General features: G+C 40.3%; 1 protein-coding gene across 7 annotated transcripts in view; it reads right to left on the bottom strand.

The window, feature by feature from the left end:
- rnf220a (ring finger protein 220a) overlaps positions 1-20,560 on the bottom strand; it is a 127,475-nt gene that overhangs the window by 36,942 nt on the left and 69,973 nt on the right. For all 7 annotated transcript variants that reach the window (XM_082172638.1, XM_082172641.1, XM_082172637.1 and 4 more), the window contains exon 3: positions 461-590. In XM_082172638.1, coding sequence (XP_082028764.1) covers positions 461-590 — 130 coding nt within the window. The remainder of the gene's footprint in view (positions 1-460; positions 591-20,560) is intronic.

The following is a 20,560-nucleotide window of genomic DNA, read 5'->3' as shown; positions in this document are numbered from 1 at the left end:
ACGACATTGTTTCTTGTTATGGCTAATGTTCATTTGAGCTCACAGAGTGAGACTTCCTATCTGGGTTGGGTGGACGGTGTGTGAGAACACAGCGTTTTAACCTGGTCAAGTTGATGTACCAGCAGCAGGGTCCTGGGCCATTGCTCCAGGCTGCCTTGGACTGTCTGAAGGTCTCTGGCAGTGGATGAATGATGGGTATTGTGCTGGATCTCTGTGATCATCTGACCATACTTAACCTGGCCACATGAAAGGCCTAAGCGCATGTGGGCTGATGGATGACAGGGAGAAAAAGCACCTGTTCTGCTGCTGCATTACACCAGTAGCAGGTGTCCTTACTGCTGATTTTTGGATCACACTCTTATGTGAGGAAGAGCAGCCAATGTGCTTCATTTGTCTAGTAGACGGTGACAAGAACTGATGGAGCTGTCAGAAGACGACAGGTATAGATGTGCAAGTCTACCTGATGTGCATGTGGGTGAGCCTCTCCATCTCCTGCTCCATGTGCTCCAGGAGTTCTCCTGGACGCAGCAGCACCTGACAGATGGGGCAGATGGGAGCCTGACTGTCATAGAGTGACACCTTCTTCTTACCTGAGAACAGAAAGATAAAGAAAAAGAAGAGAAGATGAGGTTTATTTATCATCATGAAAAAAATTGGAAAATTTGTAGAAATTACTAAACATTCAAGATTATTTTGTTCGTCAGAGCCAGTGTTGTTACTATTAACCAAAACTAAAACTATAAAAAAAAATAAAAATCAATAACCGGAAATTAAAAAAATACTGTATGAACAAACTTCAACAAACCTTGGCAACTAACTGAAATAAGTTGAAGTTGAACTAAAACAGAAATAAATTCAAGCTAAATAGGATATATATATATATATATATATACATACATTCACTATAGTACATAATTCCAGGTTTGAGTTTCCAGGTTTCCTATTCACCATCACAAAAGATGCAGAATATCCCCAAAATATAATTTAAAAGATTAAATTTTTGTGGGAAATCACAAAAGAACACCAAAGAATACAGTAGCATTGGCCCAGTTTATATACTGTATAGTACATTTCAAGATGAGCACGGGTCAGATGAGTGCTCAAAGTCTTTTTTCCTCTCTCTGGACTGTGTGGATTAAGTAGCTCAGATTTCTGCCGAAGGAGAATCCGTCATACTCGGCCTCCTGTCTCCTGTTCCCTCATTAAACCAGATCCACAGCTCCGCACAGGACAGTTACGCCACTGAGCGTGTGACACTTCAACTGTATCTCGCACACACACTTCATATACACTTATCAACTCACCAATGGACAACATTTCATCAGACACTGTATTATAAAGAACCACTATTCTCAGTTATTGTGAAATGCACAGTAAATTAAACAATAAGGCTGCCCAAGTGACTTCAACAGTTACAAATATATGAAGATTTGGAATCTTTTTATAGCACTGTGTATTGAAAGCAGGCATGTGTACGTGCATTCACATCTGAGCACATGGCCGTGTTTATTATTGTCAAAGTCCATCCGTGTGGGAGGGTGTGTGTATCAAGGCTGCCTGTGAGTAACTAACACATCTGTTGCATGTGAATTATCTAACGTGCGGCTCTGTAAATGAGCGAAAAAACATTTCCTGTTTCGCTCTGCTATCTCATAATCTCTCAGATCTGGAACTAGCCAATCAAAGTGACTATTTTTAGCCTCTGGGACAATAGATCCTCCCTCAAACAGGATATCCTGGATGAACTCACTGTTACTGACAGACTACCGCTGTAAGCAGCTGCAAACCCAAGGCGCAAATGTATACACAAACAGGAAGTGACGAAATCACTTTTTGGAAATTCTCTGAGATGTACACATACTAGATTATTCACTAGCATTAGCTTTCTTCAAATATGCCAGGGTGGTTGCCAAGACATTGCTATGCAGTTGCTAGGAATGTTCTAGGTTGTTTCTGGGACAAATTCTTCTTAAGACTTTCTGAATGGTTGATAGAGTGTTGTTATATGGTTGCTAGGATGTTCTTGGTGGTTGCTAGGTCAAAAAAGCTTTAGTTATCACTACTAAAAATGGTGTATAGTTAGTGTTCACGTCTTGATACTTTATACTGTCACATCTCTTATAACATTTTATTTAATGTGCTTAACGGACATAAAAATGCACGATTTGGTTTCCATTGCACACAGGGAAAAAGCAGATCTATTGTGTCCAATTATCAAAGTGTGTAACAAACATCTGATGTTTTCAGGTTGGTTGGAATGTCTGGGAGGCAGCTATTGATCTGTTGCAGTAGGGGTTAGTGAGCATCTTTTCTCGAGATGATGAGGTAACTTGAGGGCAGGTTGCAAACAGATGTACAAACACACACATAGACAAACAGAAGTGGGGCTGTAATCCTGGTTCTTCTCTCTACATAAAGCCCTGGGCTCAGTATGAGCCCGTCCTTGACTTCAGAGGGCACTGTTGTGTTTGTCTTCACATGATGTGTGTGCAGTTTGAGAGGGTGATGATCGCTAACAGTCCAGTCTATGCACACACATACTGACGCAGACAAACATGACCGTAAACACATGTAAACGCTCTCACACACACACACGCAAACATACATGCGGCAAAGTCCCTCCGGGGGAACATATCCTCTGCTCAGATATTGGCCTGTCAGAACTATTTCCTGCAAGAGCACAGATTCATCAGTGAGGAGCTAGCAGGGTCAGTTAGCATCCCAAAACTCCCCCTCCCACCCCCATACATCTCTCCACCTCCTCCCTCTCCTCTCCCCAGTCACGCGTGCCTACGCATACCCATCCCCTATTCTCCAGCACCACTACTTAACGGCCCCACACTCTGGACACTTTAAGTGACTTTGAAAAATAGGTAATCGATTACAATTCTGTGTGTCTCTGTTTCTCTCACCACCCTTTTCTCACTCGCCCCACTCTCCCCTCCCTCTCTCTCTGTCTCTGTCCAGCAACATCCTGCACATCTATTTCTCATTTTCTGTCCCTTTATTTGTTTTCCGTGCTCTCCTCTGTCTTATCTCCTCTCACCTATTTCTTTCTTTCTGTCTTTCTGTCTTTTTCTTTCTCTTTCTTTCTTTCTTTCTTTCTTTCTTTCTTTCTTTCTTTCTTTCTTTCTTTCTTCTTTCTTTCTTTCTTTCAGCTATAGACATAATTAACCGGTAGAAATTTGTCAACCGGTAGAGATTTTGGACTATAGTCTCCATCGCAGTCATGCTCATGTGACGTTGCCGTGCTGCGCGGTCACAAAAGCTTAACGTTTGCAAGCGTTTTTTAGCATTGCAGTTTAAAAACAGGTGATTTTAAACTGTTGAAGCGCAATTAGCAGCGAAAGAGAACTCATTTCAGTATGTGCGCACGCAATTTGGCTTAAATGGTTAAATACTGGCCATCATGTATTTGCAAGTAAGCAGAGTCATTTATGTCTTGAGTGAATGTAAACAGTTGAGAAAGAAAATGCACGAATACAATGGATCCGTGCAGTCGGTCATAAAGTGACAGCATCCACATTTACCTGCTGTCATTATTAATGCTAATCAAACAACAGAAAAAGAGAGAAAATCTCTCACTGCTCTCGACTGAATCACTTTTTTTTACTTTAATAAGAATAAATGTATATTTAATTTTCACAGTAAAGACTATACATTGTATTTTATACATTTGATTACTTTGAACATTTAAACATAGTATTTCTAGTGCTTGAAGTTTTTCAGGTCTATTTCATTTGTGTCTTCGTTCTGTTGTAATTTGTTTTCTTTACTCTTTCTTTGTCACTGTTTACTTGTCTTCGGTAAGCTTGAGAGTTTTTTGTAGGCTAGTATTAGTTTTTTAAATGATATAGAAAATGGATAAGAATTACGAAATTTCATTGGTATAAAAATGTTGATATCATGAAAACCTTATTTAAAGCAAAAATAACTATAGCGTGATAAATGTGAAATAAAATTACTCATATCAAATTACTCTTTCTTTCTTTCTTTCTTTCTTTCTTTCTTTCTTTCTTTCTTTCTTTCTTTCTTTCTTTCTTTCTTTCTTTCTTTCTTTCTTTCTTTCTTTCTTTAACTGCAACACTGTTACTGTATCATGGTAAGGTCATGGTCCTCTGACCTGCTGACAGTATATATATATGTATGTATGTATGTATGTATAATACATATGTATGATTATGCATATATATACATATATCTGATTTCTTTCTTGCGTGTTCTTTATTATATACTATTTTTTGCAATTTCTTTCTATCTATGGTATACCCATCATCTCCACATCTTCCTTTCTCTCTCTCCTCCTCTCATCAGCAGCGGTCAGCTTTATTGCCCTGACAAGATAATTTGAGTCGTGCCAAAGCAATCACCGTCTGCAAGAGTAAACAAAGAGAGATCCAGACCCATTCTACAACAGATAAATCTCCAATCCAACTCTTTTACCTACTCTTTCTCTCTCATGTGGCCATTTGCAACATGCAATCTGACAACCTGACATGTGTTTGTGTAGGAATGACATAGTCTGTCTACACAAAGTCATTATCGTAGAGCTATTTATTCTTAAACTTTTTGTGTTTACACGTTGTTAAGAATTATAATCTAAAATGTAATATTTAAACGCACGGTAACGTGAATGCTAATGTAAATTATGACTGAATCAATGCACCTTCTGTATTTTCTTGTGTATTTCAATTTGTTTCTTTCCTTTTTTGTCTGTTGACATGTCAGATGGTTTACTGACAGAGTGTTACTCTGACTCTGTTATGTGTGCATGATGGGATCTGTTAACAGAGCGTGTGATTGTATGTGTGTGTGTCCCTCTGTCTGTGTGTGAAGAGAAAATGAGTGTGTGCCTCTTGAAACTGGCTCTTTAATTCATCCGTACACAATCAATGGGCTCAGTAATGGAGTCATGATGGTTTGGTCAAGCGCCTGTCGGGACCTTAACCACCTCCCTGTCACTTGTCTCCCTGAAAACACACACTCACAAACAGGGAGCTGGTCATTTGGCAGCTTTGATGTTAATACAAGATGGAGAGGATTCACACAATAGAACACATACTAAATCATCTGTCAGTCAGCACTGTCTGATGAACGCCTATATAGTAAAAGGGTGAGTGGACATTGGTTTGCAAATACCTGAAGCCGTGTCAAAGCTTCACATATATCCATGTATGTGTGATAGTGTATAGGCCTAATGTTTTTCCTATAGACCACCCCATTATGTGTGCATGCAGTGTGGTGCTGGTGTCCACATCGTCCCCAGAGAGGATTGACTAATAGAGACAGCCAGTGATTAATCATGTCTCCCCTGTGAGGGCTGGAGACACACACACACACACACACATACACATAGTCCATCAGCCCTGGACACACCCTCACAAACACATTATTTGTTATACTTTAGGATATTTCTATTACTTTTGCATTATTTGCTGCCTTTGTAAATGTATGCTTTATATATATTTATAGCTTTATATATATATATATATATATATATATATATATATATATATATATATATATATATATAAGACAATTACATAAATGATGCTATAAGAAAAAATGACCCAAAGAATAATCTAAAATTCCAAATACAGGTTAAATGCTGATTTTGACCATTTTTTTTAATCATGTAAAAAATTATAAGAAGAAAATGTAGAAAATTATATGGATGTATAACAAAAAAAATATTAATAAAGTAAACTGGTAAAGTTATAACATATATGTTACAACTTTAACAGTCATCCCAATTTACTTAAAACACACCAGGCACTACACCACATGTGGTCTCTAAAGCATCCCATTTCTCTTGTCCATTTCTTATTCTTCCTTCCATCTCTCTGTTTCCCCCTATTTCTCTCTCTAAGGGAGTGAGTGATGGCTAGCAGAAGACAGAGAGATAAATCCTGAAGCATGGAGGGGGTTTGGCGCATGCTGCTTGTCAGCGCGTTAAAGATGATTAATGTGGGATGCCCCCCTGTGCCGGACCCCTGTGTGGAGAAAGGTGGGGACTCCGTTTAATCTGAAGGGCCGGCGAGACCAGCGTGCAGAGAGGGGCAATAACAAGGAAATAGGACTGACAGAACTTTTTAGTGCTGAGATTTCTCACCTAAATGCCATGCTGTGAGAGAGAGAGAAAGAGAGAGATGCCTTTGACAGCTCTGACTGAGTGCTGGCCTGATCTTCTCTAATTTGCCAAGATGGATGGCTCTCTCTCACTATCTCACACTCTGTCTTCAAATCCCCTCTTTTTCCCTCTTCTAGACATAGCACACCTTTATCACAGTACATTCGCTCACCCGGACCTCCATTCTGATAGCACAGCTAATGAGGGCCAGAGCCAGCGGCCTCTCTCTGCATTAGACATCCCCTAATTATTAAAAGCACTTTCATCACACGTAACCTTTCGCTAACCCCACTGATAGCACAATTACACACTGGACGGCTGAGTTAGCGCATGTTAATATCTTAATAGCGTAAAAATTTGCTGCCTTGGAGAAGGCAGAATCGAGCTAACTTGGCCGCTAGCTGTGTGGTGATGTAGCATTTGCCTCTAGCTGCCTCTGACACTCTTTGTATGTTGTTTTACAAGCCGTTGTGTAAAAAAAAAAAAAAAAAAAGACAGAAAAAGAGCTCCACAGAAGCCACCTCAAAAGCATGCTCCCCTGGTAGCTGGCAGCCCGCCATCGGCAGCTCCGACTGGGGCTGTTAGCTGTCTGTCTCTCCTCTCATTTAGCCTCACGCAGCATAACTCAAACAGCATGCGCCTATTTATTTAACTGCTTCCAAATGCAGAAAAACCCCTCCATGCTTACATATCTGTGTCCATAAAACCTGCCGCGGCAGATACTGTGAAACGTTTAGATAGAAAATTGACATATAACGTACGTAGGCATCTTTTAAAGATTTATAATGGTATAGTAACACTCCACACATCACAGTTTGGGCAAGTCCCACCTTGACCTTTTAAACATTACTCTCATAATTGCAGTAAATTCACTCGTTCGGTGGGATTAATGGTCTTCGTCTGGTTTGCTAGGAGTCAAGAGTACGTTTTTGAGTTTAGGTGTGTGTGCGCCACGTGTGTGAGTGTGTGCTTGGTGAACAGAGAGCTCTTAACGCATTGGCGAGAGAACAAAGCTGCCACTAATGGGCACAGGCACAGAGCATGTGCCTTTGGAAACCTCTCTTTGCTTACAGTGTGCCCATGCTGAGCTCAAGATGGAGATGGAGATGGTAAGGAGTCCCCCCTCCAAACCTGGGAATGCCTAAATTCACTTACAAACACCAGCTGCCTCCTGTAAAGCCGATCACTACACCCACAGGTGCCCAACTGCACAAACCGCACAGCATGGGCATGAAAGTAAATGGATTAATGTACATCTTTTTACGTTATTCTTCTTTGATCTAGAGGAATTCATTAAAAAAATTTGACCACATGGTTTGATAAATAAAACAGCTTAGGTTAGCTGGTTCACCTAGCGACGGTTTTAACCAATCTTACAAACATAAAACAAAAGCTATAAAAAAAAAAATCATACACCATATTTTGTGTTTTGACGATTCTGTCTGACCAACAAAACAACTTAGACTAAGATGGTTCAGCCAACAATGGTTTAACCAATCATCAGCTAAGCAAATTCATAATGTGACCAGCTTAGCTGATGATTGGTCACAACCATTGCTGGTAACCATAATATGCTATGTTTTGGGCACTTTTATATTCACCCAGCATTTGAACAGTAATATACAGCTTGTGCCAATAACAGACCAGTATTGTCAGTCTAAAACCTATTTAAGCTGGTTCAAACTGGTCTAAGTTGTTTTCAGCAAGGCAATAACTTTTAAATACAAAATACATGAAATATGAGAAATATGGTTTTACGGATTATCACTGGTTTAATGCTTTCACTGATTAAACAAGTTACTCTCTTTGGCCATGACCATTAAGAAGGTCCCCACTACCACCCAAAAAATGTGTCCTCTTCTTTTCTCATTTCATACAAGAGCACGACGTTAAACGGATTTTCCAGGCATCAAGTGTTTACGCCTGCCTCATTCTCTCTCCTCTTGCCTTTAAGCATGCCAACATCAGTAAACAGTGAAATCTCTCAGCCTCTTACCGAATGTAACCACATTACGCTGTCTGATAACGTCGTCAAATAATGCCCGATAAGAGGAATTTGATTTGATTCAGGGCCTTTTTTCCCTCCCTTTCAAATGCTTCTCTTTTCTTCTCCTTGCCTTAAGGCCACACAAACACATACACACACACACACACACACACGCGCACCTCTTTATACTCTGCATCTTCAAAAATGACACTGCCTTGTATGTGCAATCAAATAAATCCAACGAGCCTGTCAGCCTTCATTTTTTCGCCTCCCCTCCTCCCTAAATCAGAGCAAGGTGAGCCGCTACAAGTCATCTCCATAATGGGAAATATGTGCTTTATACGCAAAAGGAGGGGAATTAGACTGATAATGGGACTGGCCCAGACTGTCCATGTGTCTATGTGTGTGTGTGTGTGTGTGCTTTTTTACTTTATTGTAAGTGAGCAGAGGAAACACTAAGCAGGCTGGACAGTTCCTAGGCTGATTACTCAGGGTTAGGTGAAAAAGAGGGGAGAGGATGAGAGAAGAAGGGAATGAGGCATCGCGCCTCATTCGAGAGGACGTCTGATGAAATGGAACGAGGTCATCCTCCGTTTGGGACCTGACGAGCGTCGGCTTTGGCGTCTGTGCTAACCGTGCACGGAGGCCGATCACCGCTGACAGTGATGCATTGTGCTGTTAAACAGCAGCTCCTCATGCTACCGATCACACACACACACATACTCAGGGTGTCACATTTAAAAAGGCAAATGCAATCAGCACCTGAGAGAGGAGTGGGACGAGGGGAGTGGTTTTGTGTCGGTATCACTCTGTCATTCTCTCTCAGTGGGGAGGAGTGTTTGGTTAAAGATGATGTCGGTTTGATGCGTATAATCAGCATATGTGCGGGGCGTGCAGAGATGTGCTGGCAGTGATGTGGAAACGCAAGCCAGTTTTAGGGCCAGATTCATAACTGTGCTCATCAGAGGGGAGGAGACTTGATTATCAAAACACACAAACAACTTTAAGGACTTTTTAAAGGGCATGATGGAAAATTGTTTTGCTAGTCTGTGTATGGCAGGGTTGTGCAAAATACAGAATTGTAGAATTGAAATTAGAAATAATAAGTGTGAATTGAATTAAATTAGTCACGCGCCACAGGTACACTATACTGTTCAAAAGACGTTCTTAAAGAGATTCATACTTTTTTTTAGCAGGGATGCATTACATTTACAGTTTTAAGTCATTTATAGTCACAAAAGTCACAAAAGATTTCTATTTTAAAGAAACACTGTTCTTTAACTGTCTATTATCAAAGAATCATGAAAACAATGTCATGGTTTCCACAAAAATATTTATATTATTATTAATTTAAAAATATGAAGCAGCGCAACTTTAAAAAAATTGATAATAATTAAAATGTTTCTTGAGCACCAAATCAACCAATATTTTACAATATTATTATTTTTCACTGTATTTTTTTTTTTTTTTATCAAATAAATGCAGCCTGGGTAAGCACTTAATTTCAAAACATTTAAAAAATCTTACCAACCTCAAAATTTTGAACGGTATTGTACACTGAAAATTTGTCTTTCTTTTCTAGTTAATTTTTTTATTCTACTTCCTTTCATTCAAATTGCAATGTTTGCTGCCTTTATTCAAATTCAGGAATTGATTCAATTCTGAATGCTGCACAATCCTGGTGTATGTGCGGAGAAGATGGTGTGCACAGGTTTAAGAGTGACTGTGGCTTGCTTTGGAGAGCATGTGGGTTTACTTTGAGGGGATAGTGTTGAGAAGGCGTCTTATTGTGGTAAGTGTGTGTGTGTTTGGTTTGAGTGTATGGTGTTCAGGATAAGACTTGTGTCAGTGGGTGTGAGCGCTCACAGTAGTGACAGCTGTTTATTCAATCAATCACCTTGTGGATGGCACAGCAGAGTGAAACGGCTGGAGATTGAGTTTTGCCTCACAGGGGAAAATGGAGCAAATTAATAGACCATTACCCAGGCGCTGACCCAGGAAATGAGGGTGACACTGCAGGGTTAGATCTGCCAGCTTGCTTACCTCGCTCGCTCTCCCTCTCTTTCTATCTCTCTACAGTCCTCACCGAAGGCAAAAGCCTCAGTCCCAGCACCCCCTGCTCCTCCCTAGGGGTAAGGACCATTACGAATCTGGCTTTGTGACTGAGAGGAGGCAGGGAAGGGCACATATCTGCTTAAATATGGATGGATTTGTGCAGCTCTATGAAATCATGTGTTTGTCTGAACAGGTGGGCCATGTTAGCTGAGTGGGCAGGGTTGAGTCCCTAAGGACATCATCCCTGTTGTGCTTTGCACACGTGGGCGAAAGTTTTTTCATTCAAGGGTCATTCGTCAACGACCAAAATACCTAATGTCCAATTATATGTGCAGTGAGAGTGCTAAGACACATACTGTGCTACTCATATCCCATTCCTGAATATGGGTGATCCAGGAACCTGCCCAAAATATTCTGTCCAGAAGGTCAAAGGTCATTTCAGCAGTCCTTATGAGCTCAGCATACTCAGACATAACACAAACATCTCCAAAAGGTCTTAAAGAGTGCTCATCTGGAAAACATCTGTTGTGTACAAATATTTGATAAACGGCTTTAAAAAGAAGTTTTATATAAATTCTAAATCATACATATATTCAATACATTTTCTAAATTACTATTTAAGATCTGACAGGAAATGTCTTGCAGTTTAGCAAACGCTCTAAAAAAATCTTTCAGATGAAAACACAAATCAAGGTGTCTCTGCAATGTATCTGTGTTATTAGGGCAGCATATCTAGTCGAGTGAAAAGGAATGATAATAATTCTATAAATAATGCTAAAAAACTCACAAAGTAAATTGAACGCTAAAGCTGATGCTAACGTTGCTTTAAAACTCGCAAAAGTGCATTGAATGCTAAAGCTAATTCTAATACTGCTAACTCACACAATGTGCATTCGAAGTGTGTTGAAGCATGAATGTAAAACAATATACTTTGTGTGCCCTTGACAAATGTTTATATAATAAAACGACAAAAAAGTGCTTTTAATAAGATTTGATTTGGGGTTTAAAAAAAGTAATAAAGACAGGGCATATCTAAAGATTAACAAAAGAGAGACAAAGGCTTGGCCAGATGGCATATTGCACGCTGAGTGCTCAGCCTTGTAACTGATGCCATGTGCTGCCTACTTTATGCTTGTCCATTAGTGGGCTTGTACACACACACATGAGCACTGTTTCCTAAATAATGCCTAACCATAATTGATAGCACAAAGCCACCAATAACCTCTACAGGTTTCTTTTCATCAGTACACTGCCGTCGGTGTGCCCCTCTCACGTTCTCTCTCTCTTTTCCTTCCTGCTCTCATATGCTTGTGAGGGGGAAATAATTACCAGAGCCAATTTACTGTTTATACTCTGATGTTTTAACTAATTACCACTAATGGTGACAGAACAGCAGCCAGTGGAGTTAATTGAATTTAGACTGCAGGTCCATCTGAATAGAGCCTCTCAGGAACTGTCATAACCGACCGCCCCCCACTTCTGCCTGCGTTAACACCCCTGCCTGTCATCGCTTACAAATGCACACACACACAATGTCTAATGCATAAACACAGACAATTCACATTCACACGAATCGCCTGCCCACTCCACATCAACTCCATTTCATTCCTGTATAATCTCATATTATAGATGAATATAGATGTCTTATTAGCATATGAGGCTGACATGTGTACTAAAGTCAATTGTCAGATCATTTTTATTTCTATGATGAAAGCCAAAATGCTGTGTAAAACATCAAACTAACCAATCAAATGCTGTGCATTTGCATGAAGTTCTGTCACTCGTGTCCCCTTAAATCTTAAACTTTTATTCAAGTCGTGATGTAACAGAAGTAGCAACATATCTTTTCTTCCGCCTTGTGACATAAATCCGAGTGAAACGGATTAAGGAAAAATCAATAAATGTACGATGAGGACTTGGTTCTATCCATTGGTTGTTGATTGGATGGAAGCTTTGGATTGGATGAAGAAAAGGGTGAAGTTTGGCATTCGACATTAGAAAGTCTATTGTTCCACCAGAAGATTGAGTTATGACATTGATTATAAATTGCAAGTTCAAATAATAAACAAACATATGCATGAAGGAATTGTTCACAACAAGATGCGTTTAGAAAATAGAAAGGTGAATTTGCCAACCTAAAAAATGGCTTTGTCTTTGCAAATCTCCGTCAATGTGAAAGGTCTTTAACATTCTGATGGTTTATCACGTCACGTCTGGTTAGGACATTCTGTGTCAGTAATCTTACACAGGCATTTCTGATTCCTGCTGTTCTGGTTAGCCTTTGCTTGGCCCCTGACTCAACACATCCTGCTTCAGCAATTTGGAAGAGCCAAGACAAAAAAAAAAGTCGTAAAAGAGCTGCCTGATACACTAAAGGCTTAATGATTTGAAAGTTACAAGAGAAAGTGCTGTGGGCCGTCACCGTCAATCATATCTAGTACCAACGCATACGCCAAACGCTCTGGCCGCTGAGCTCACTCTTCGCATGCGACATGGACGCTCCCGGGCCATTTTGAGAGCGCGTGCAACGGTTAACCTCTTTCCCCCTCCTTCGACCCGGAGCGCATGAGACATATTCCTTTTTACACGTGTTAACCTGCTGGCCTCCTCCGCAGTAGATCAGATCAATGGAGCTGAGCGCCGAGGTGTAGTCATGGCCCTGGTGCGGAAACCGACTTTGGCTCAGAGGCTGTGATTTGAATATGGAACCTGTGAACATGCTGTAATCTCACCCGCGACAGCTCAGTGTATTGAATGACTCTAAATTGATTTTCTGTTCGAAAAGCCACTTTTCTCATGTACTTGGCAGTTGGAGTACAGCCCTAAAGGAAGTTCCGGTCTCTGTTGCCTGCTTTAAGCCCTCAGTGCGGCACTCCTCTCGCCCTCCTGCCGCAGTCGCTCCAGCTCTGGTGTAGACGGAGTTTGAGGGATGGAGAAAGTGAGATGTGGATTGATTTGTCATCAGAGACGCTTCTGTGTCTGCCTGTCTGCAGCTTGTGCCCAAAGCGGAGAGCTGTGAGTCTAACCCTGCAATACGACAACACAGCCATCTCTATTTATCTCTACCTCAACCACGCACACACACACACACACACACACACATAAACACACACTCTTCTGGGCATTAGGGCCAGGGATTTCCTGTTCCTAGCTCCTGCTCATCTGTCAGCAAAAGCAAGGAGCTGACACGAGCTAACACCTCCATTCCACAAACCATTTAGAGCCTAAGCCTCCCTCTCCCTCTCTCTCTCACTTTCAGAGAAAAGTTAACACGGCACCTGTGCTTCACAGGAGAGATTGGGAGAAATAAAGCTATCCCGCTGCCCTGAACACAAAAGCAAACTCACTACTGAGCTGATGATATTTTCTATCCCCTAACCTAAACCCTCACAAAACTGCGCCTTTAGATTTTAATTAAAATATTATTTAATATGCTTATTAAGCAGAGACATTTGCTCATAATACAGGCAAAACACTCAGAGACTAAAAGGGATAAACAGATATAAAAATGTTGGTTAATACAGAAAGGAGGATAATTATTTTTCATGTTATGGTCGATAACAATGGCCAATATTATTATTGGGACACACCCAAAAAATATAAGTAGCACAACTGTTTTCAACATTGACAATAATAAGAATTGTTAACTGAGTATCAAATCAGCATATTAGAATGATTTCTAAAGAATTCATTGGTATCATGTGACCGCAATGGCTGCTGAAAATTCAGCTTGATGGCAATCACAGGAATTGCATTTTAAAATATATTCAAACAGAAAATAGTTATTTAACATTGTAACAATATCACTGTTTTACTGTATTCTTGTTCAAATAAATGCAGCCTTGGTGAGCATAAGAGACTTAAAAAAAAAAAAAAATCACATTTGTACAGTAGTGTGCCTGTATTTGTGTCTAAATACATTCAAAATAAAACACTAAAATCAGTCATTTTAAATGCTACAACTGAATTTATGCATCACATCTTTACAATGTGCAGTTTAAAAAAATGAATATTTATTTTGAGATTTGCTAAAGATTACATTTAACTGTGTTATTAAATCATTAGTATTTCTAAAGATTTTTGTAAGCATTAGATAATGGCAAATGTATTCTAAAATGCAGAAATAGGGGAAAATAAGCATGCACAATTTAATATCCAATAATGGCCAATATATATATATGTGTATATATTATATACTTTTTTAAACCCAGAAGGCCCCAGAGAGAACACAGTTGAGCACATCTACCCAAGTGATTTAATATCACACCCTCGCACAGTCACACATATACAAGCATCCATTTCTATGTGTTTGTGTGTGTACTAATCTGTCAGAGGGAGTATGACTCAGAAATATGGCACGGGGTCACAGCAGTGGAGCAGAAGGCTAACAGGAGCGTTGCTAGTTAGATGTTTCTCAGTATAAATGGGCTGTGATTTATCCTCAGCACAGCAGCACAACTGCATACAGCCTGACTTGCCCAGCCTGGTCTCGATCACTCTATCCTGTCACATCTCCAAAGCTACTGTCAGTCCTGTACTCAGTCTCTCACTCTCTTACCCTCCCTTATATACAGTGGACCCAAAAAGTGAAAGTATTAAAAAAGTTTACTTAAAGTATTTACTTTAAATCACACTATTTTTTTATTTTATTATTCTTCATCTACTCATCCTCATGTTGTTCCAAACCTCTATAACGTTCTTCTGTGAAACACAAACATGTATCATTTAAATGTTTGTGTAGTTCTTGGTATGATACTTTGTAATATAATGTGAAAACGTTCATACATTTGTAAGGTCAACTTAAGTTTCCAAATACTTTTAGGGGCCACTGCATTTCCCAAATGTAAACAACATTGTTAGAATGAAGCACAACTTTGGGAATTCTGTAGTTCTTTGGGAATCATAGTTCTGAAGAGTGACTTCAGAAACAGATGTGTTCATTTCTTCAGGAGGTCTGTATGATGGATTGACAGCTCACCTGCATGTGAGGGCGAAGCCCATTACAGCTCTCAGGCTGTTATCAGGTCTTGTCACCGACAGGCGACACTCAGCTAATCCTCCCACAGTGCAGCCATATCTGTATCTTTAGCTGGCATATATCTCTTTCTCTCTCTTTCAGTTTCTCCTCTCAGCGGGCAGAACTGGCAGATGGGTTTAATAAAGGCTATAGTGCAAATGAGGGCTGAGCATGGAGATGGTTATCTGGAGGAGTGGGTTTTAGAGCAGGCAAACATCAGGCCACCCGATATGAAGAGACCATGGGGTCCTCAAGGGTCCCCCAGAGCCTCCATGAGAATGGCTCAATCAGACATGGCCGATTCCATCATAAACATGAGCGAGCCACCAGTGGACACCACAGTGATCTTATCCATGTCTATCTCTAGGGTCCAACATCACCAGCTTCTCCATCAGCTTTATTAAGGAGTATGTTATGACTTTTAACAGCAGAGGGGGATGTTACCCCTTGGCTATGGTGTGTGAGTGAGTGGTTAGATGGCTGTTTAACCTTTAACCTTATGGACATTACTCACCCAGCATCTGCTTCCCCATGAGCAAAGCCCAAAATGAATATTTGCAAAGCTCCAAATGCAAGAAAATGGTATATAGAGTAAATAGAGTATTAGAGAATGTTTACCATTTTGCATCATTTTCATATATATATAAAAATATATAACGCACAAAATACATTATGCAACAAAAAAAATCTACAAATATTAAGCTACAAATATTTATGCCTTGTAATCTTTTTAAATTCCCTGCCATTAACAGGTGTGACTAAAAAGTAAATTTTGGGCTCCAAGACACAAGAAGGAAAGAGATGACAGAGATGTCATGAACAGGAGACACCAAAGTGAACAAGTGAGTAGGTAGGGCTGATACTCAAAGCAGGAGCACAAAGATCAATAGAAAATTAAGAGGCTGAAACGGTTCTGCTGGCATTCCCTTGCTAACCTCCTCACTCCTGTATCATCTACTTTTCCTCTATCTCACGTTCTCCCACACACACACAAAAACACACACACACTCTCTCCCATTTTCTCTTTTTCTCCAGCACCCTGGTGTCTTCCCAGTACGGTACGGCGACAGACAGAGAAAGAGAGAGAAAAAAAAAAACCTTGTGAGGGAACTGACAGGAGATGGTGGTGTTTAGGAGTTTAAGCATTAAAAAAGGGGTGAAATAAAGCAATGGAGCAGCGTAATAGCAGCGAGCGAGGGAGGGAGGGAGCTTTAGCAGTCTGCTGGCTGTCTGGGGACTCAAATCTCAGAGCAATTTTCGGGCCGGGTGATTGGCAGCTTGATGTGTATTCTTCCCCTGCAGGAGCGGGGCGATAACTCTGGCCCAGTCGCCCATCTCGGGCCTGTTGTGGGGCTATTACAATGACAATGCCGATAAGGGACATTTATCACTCCTGTGGCGCGCTGACAGAGAGGCCCCATCAACAGGTCTACCGGGGCCTGTGAGGCACGAGCGAGGAGAGGACGTTCACTGAGCCTGAATTACGGGCCACTCTCAGCCACATAACAATGCGTTTATCACAAGCATACGCACATGCACACATACACAAATAGATATGTACACACATTCACACAATATACAACCCAGATATGACACACAATACAGGATAAGATGCTTTTGCAATATATTATTTGCATATATCTGCTCAGTATTAAGGCCCCTTCACACCAAAGATGATAAATATAACTATAAAGTTTAAATAATTGTTCTAATTCTATGAGAACAAGGAAGTGCACATTGCAACAATAACGCCAAAGAAGAACGGTATTGTTGGAATCATTGGAAGAACTATATCACTGGAATTGTTGGAAGAACAATATTGTTGGATAACGACACAGAATAACGATGTTGTTGAAAACCAGCAAAAGAACAATAAAAATGTTGACAGCCAACCAGAATCCAAGTTTATAGAGCTCGCGCATTTAAAGCAGCAGACGAAATAACTGCACATGCGCACTTCGAAAAAACCTGTTATCCTCCATTTGCATGGACACTAATATAGTTATCACTATAGTTATCATTATTGGTGTGAACAGGCCTTTAGACATTATGAGACATTTTTCCCATCAATTTGGGGGATCTTTTTTTTTGGGGGGGATTAAGTTTAAAATGACTAAAAATCAATCAATCAATCTTTCAATCAATACAGTTTAAATTATTTGATCACACATGAGATGTTTCAACAGCAAGAAACAGTAAAAATTACTGCATCTTACTGTGGTGTTCTTGTTCTGTTTCGTTCATAAAATACAGTGTACATCTAAAAATACAAGTCATGCAAGTCAAATTACAAGTAAATAAAATACCTTTTTTTGTCTCTTTAGAGACTTTTTAAGTCTTTTTAAAGAGTTTTTATGCAATCATTTGACACTTGAAAATGACAAATAGTGGAGTAGGTCTTTGCTTTCAGCAGCGTATGATAACAATAGCATTGTGCTGCAGTGTACGGCACGCAGGGCTCTTTGTGTCAATCTGCCCTCTGTGGTCAAAGGGCCCCATTATGTTAAGGAAGGTGGCACGGCTCAGACCCACAGCTGTGGACTGGTGGAGGGCGGTGGCTGGTCCAAAATAGGGTGATTGACCCCCTCCCCACACACTTAAACACACCAGCCTCTGAGACCTGAAACTAAATAAGCCACAGTTACACCCAGCCACCTGTAGGGAGCGCCAACGGTGAGAAAACACTGAAAATTAAAGACATGTGGCCAGAGTAATTCAGATTGTGCATCTACCCTCACATCCGTGTCAACACTTGGATGTCTGGAGATGAAAGATACAGTATTCAAAGAAAACACTCTGAATGAAGACTTCTGTGAAAAAAATTACCAAACGGACTAAACGGTCTATGGTGGCAGCCTGTTGACAGCTGGATCTGAGGTTAAGCCCTGTTCACCTTGTGAATTAGGGCACACATTAAGGCTCTGAACCCTTCTTATCCACCCCAAGAAGCTGCTTCTACCCTTTCTGTCCCCCATTTTATGGCCCTGACCTTGAGCCATTAACACTACAAACCTCCAGACAGGCCGGATACTTTACAACACTAACAGACTGAGAGAGTTAAAAATGGTAGAGACTATAATGATGGTAGATAAATAGCCGGATGCAACCCTTAAAAAATTATGAATGACTTCCACCCCATCTGACAGAATCCAGATTTTATTCGCTTCGTCAACAGTGCTGAACATCACAGTCACCTAAAACCCAACAAATAAACACAAAATTACATGCACCAGAATAAACACCAACTCCATTTATCATCGGGAATCCAGCACTGCCCACACTGTGCCTTCAACGAGCCGCAGAAACAAACTGCTCCTGATGGATGAGCACTTCTCGGGCAATAAATGTATTAACTTTTAACTATCAGCTACCGCTTGGCATGAGAAGCGCCTGCGATGAATTAACCCCCCGGGTACACCTTCATAACTCAGAGGCAAGTTTTCTCTCCCCTCCGTTTTTGTCCATCTATCTCTATTTCTTCAGAAGGGCATTAGTCAGGTATCTATTACCCATTAGCCTCTTTCTTCACACACCACAAGAGACTAAATGCAGGGGGAAAGGTCCAAAGCTGCCTCCATGTTCAACAACAGTCATTTCCTGCTATCTAAGTACAGTACAAATAGTCTTTTGAGCATGTAAAACTCAAAAGGGATGTTGTCCCAATTGAAAAAGCATGTTTCAAAGCTAACTTTAGGACATTTTAAGCAGTTATACGTGACAACTTAATGCTTTCAAAGGGGAAAGCCATTCAAATGTGTGACATCAAATCCACCACCTGTGTGTTCTGCTTAAGGAGGGAGTGTATTAGTCAAGAGGTGTGTGTTGATAGGTATTTAGTCTAATTTACACATACACACACTCTTGACGCATTGCAGAATGACCCATGCCCTGTTTATTGACAGACTCCAGCCAGTCTGGAGTTCATATGTAGTCTTCATAATCTCTGTAGAGATGATTAAAAATTAATTGATCACCGCAATATTATCCATACTCCCCAACCAACCAGCACAGATGACAAGCCAGCTAATAAATGTTAATTACTGCCTTTTTCCCTTCCTGTTTTATGACCCCTGCCAGTCTTAGGCCTCCTGATATCAGGTTGTAAATTCATTAGACGCTAACACACCTAGCAGGGCCAGCTCATTTAGCAATGACAAACAAGATTAGGACAGGAGCGAGGGTTGGTGTTCCCTCGGACTCCCGTCACCTGATAAGAATGTATGTCTTCTGTGTTTCTGCTGAACACAGGCAGGTATCCAAGTTGTGACACCTCAATCATCTATGAATGAATGAATGAATGAATGAATGAATGAATCTTTTGTATGATTGCGATGTGTATGTTTGCAAATACAAAATATTAAATCATCTGATCTCTATTATATTCAGCACAGATGCTTATTTTCACCTGTTTGTCTGCGTATAATTGATATAACGGGTGGATATAACAAATAAATACCTAGAAATCAAAGTCAGAGAGAAAAAAAAGATAGAAGTGTGAGGCTAACTGAAGATTTTGTGAGGGGATAATTTCATTAAAGTATATTAGGCTTTGTCATAACCAGGCAATACTTTTAAGACATTCATATTCATCTGAACACACTGATCGAACACAAAAAAGCCGCCATCGCCTGTCACATTAAATTGCCAAATAATACAAGGCAGGCTCTAACCTCACCAGCGCAAACAAAAGACATCAGCCCATTTTTATCTTAGATTAAAAGAAGCAGTGGGGTGCATGCCAGACGTCAGAAGAGAATCTAAAAATCAATCAATCACATGCTGCTTATCAGGAACAGCGACTATGACATCTACAGACTAGCAGCCAATTTCCCTTGAAAGAAAAAAAAGCCTAAAGTCAAGACCAATGCTGTTTAATCCCTTTACACCAAGTCTTTTAACTTACAACACAGACGATCTTTAAATAACATATGTCCACTAGAGTTAACAAATGAATGCTGTCCTTCTCACAATACCGTATAATCGGCTGAAAAAAATTATCACCACCAACCTCTTACCTAAGAGTTAGATGTGAAACAGACAGTGGAATTTTTTCCAGCAGTGTAAAATGTGACACTCCGACAGAGCCTGAGGCCTGGTCCCTGTGAAACACAAATCTCAAAACACTCTTATTTACAGAGAGAGATGAATGTACTCTCCTCCAGACTCAAGTGCTTAGACTGTTGACAGTAAGGGACTTCTTGGCCTAAACTCTCTTAAGCCCTCAATCACTGCATACTAACAGCTGTAGCAGCCTAAACTAGGGTTAATGGAGCAACAGTAAGGCTGGGGTAGTTCAGGGCTGCTAGGTTTGTTCGTTTAGTGGGAATCATTCAAGAAAGGTCAGTCAGAGGACTTAAGGAGGATAAAAAAA

Source organism: Leuciscus leuciscus, assembly GCF_965113295.1.
Source record: "Leuciscus leuciscus genome assembly, chromosome: 6".
In the NCBI taxonomy this organism is placed as follows: domain Eukaryota; kingdom Metazoa; phylum Chordata; class Actinopteri; order Cypriniformes; family Leuciscidae; genus Leuciscus; species Leuciscus leuciscus.
The sequence above is the reverse complement of the archived record's forward strand: the minus strand, read 5'-3'. Positions and strand labels throughout refer to the sequence as shown.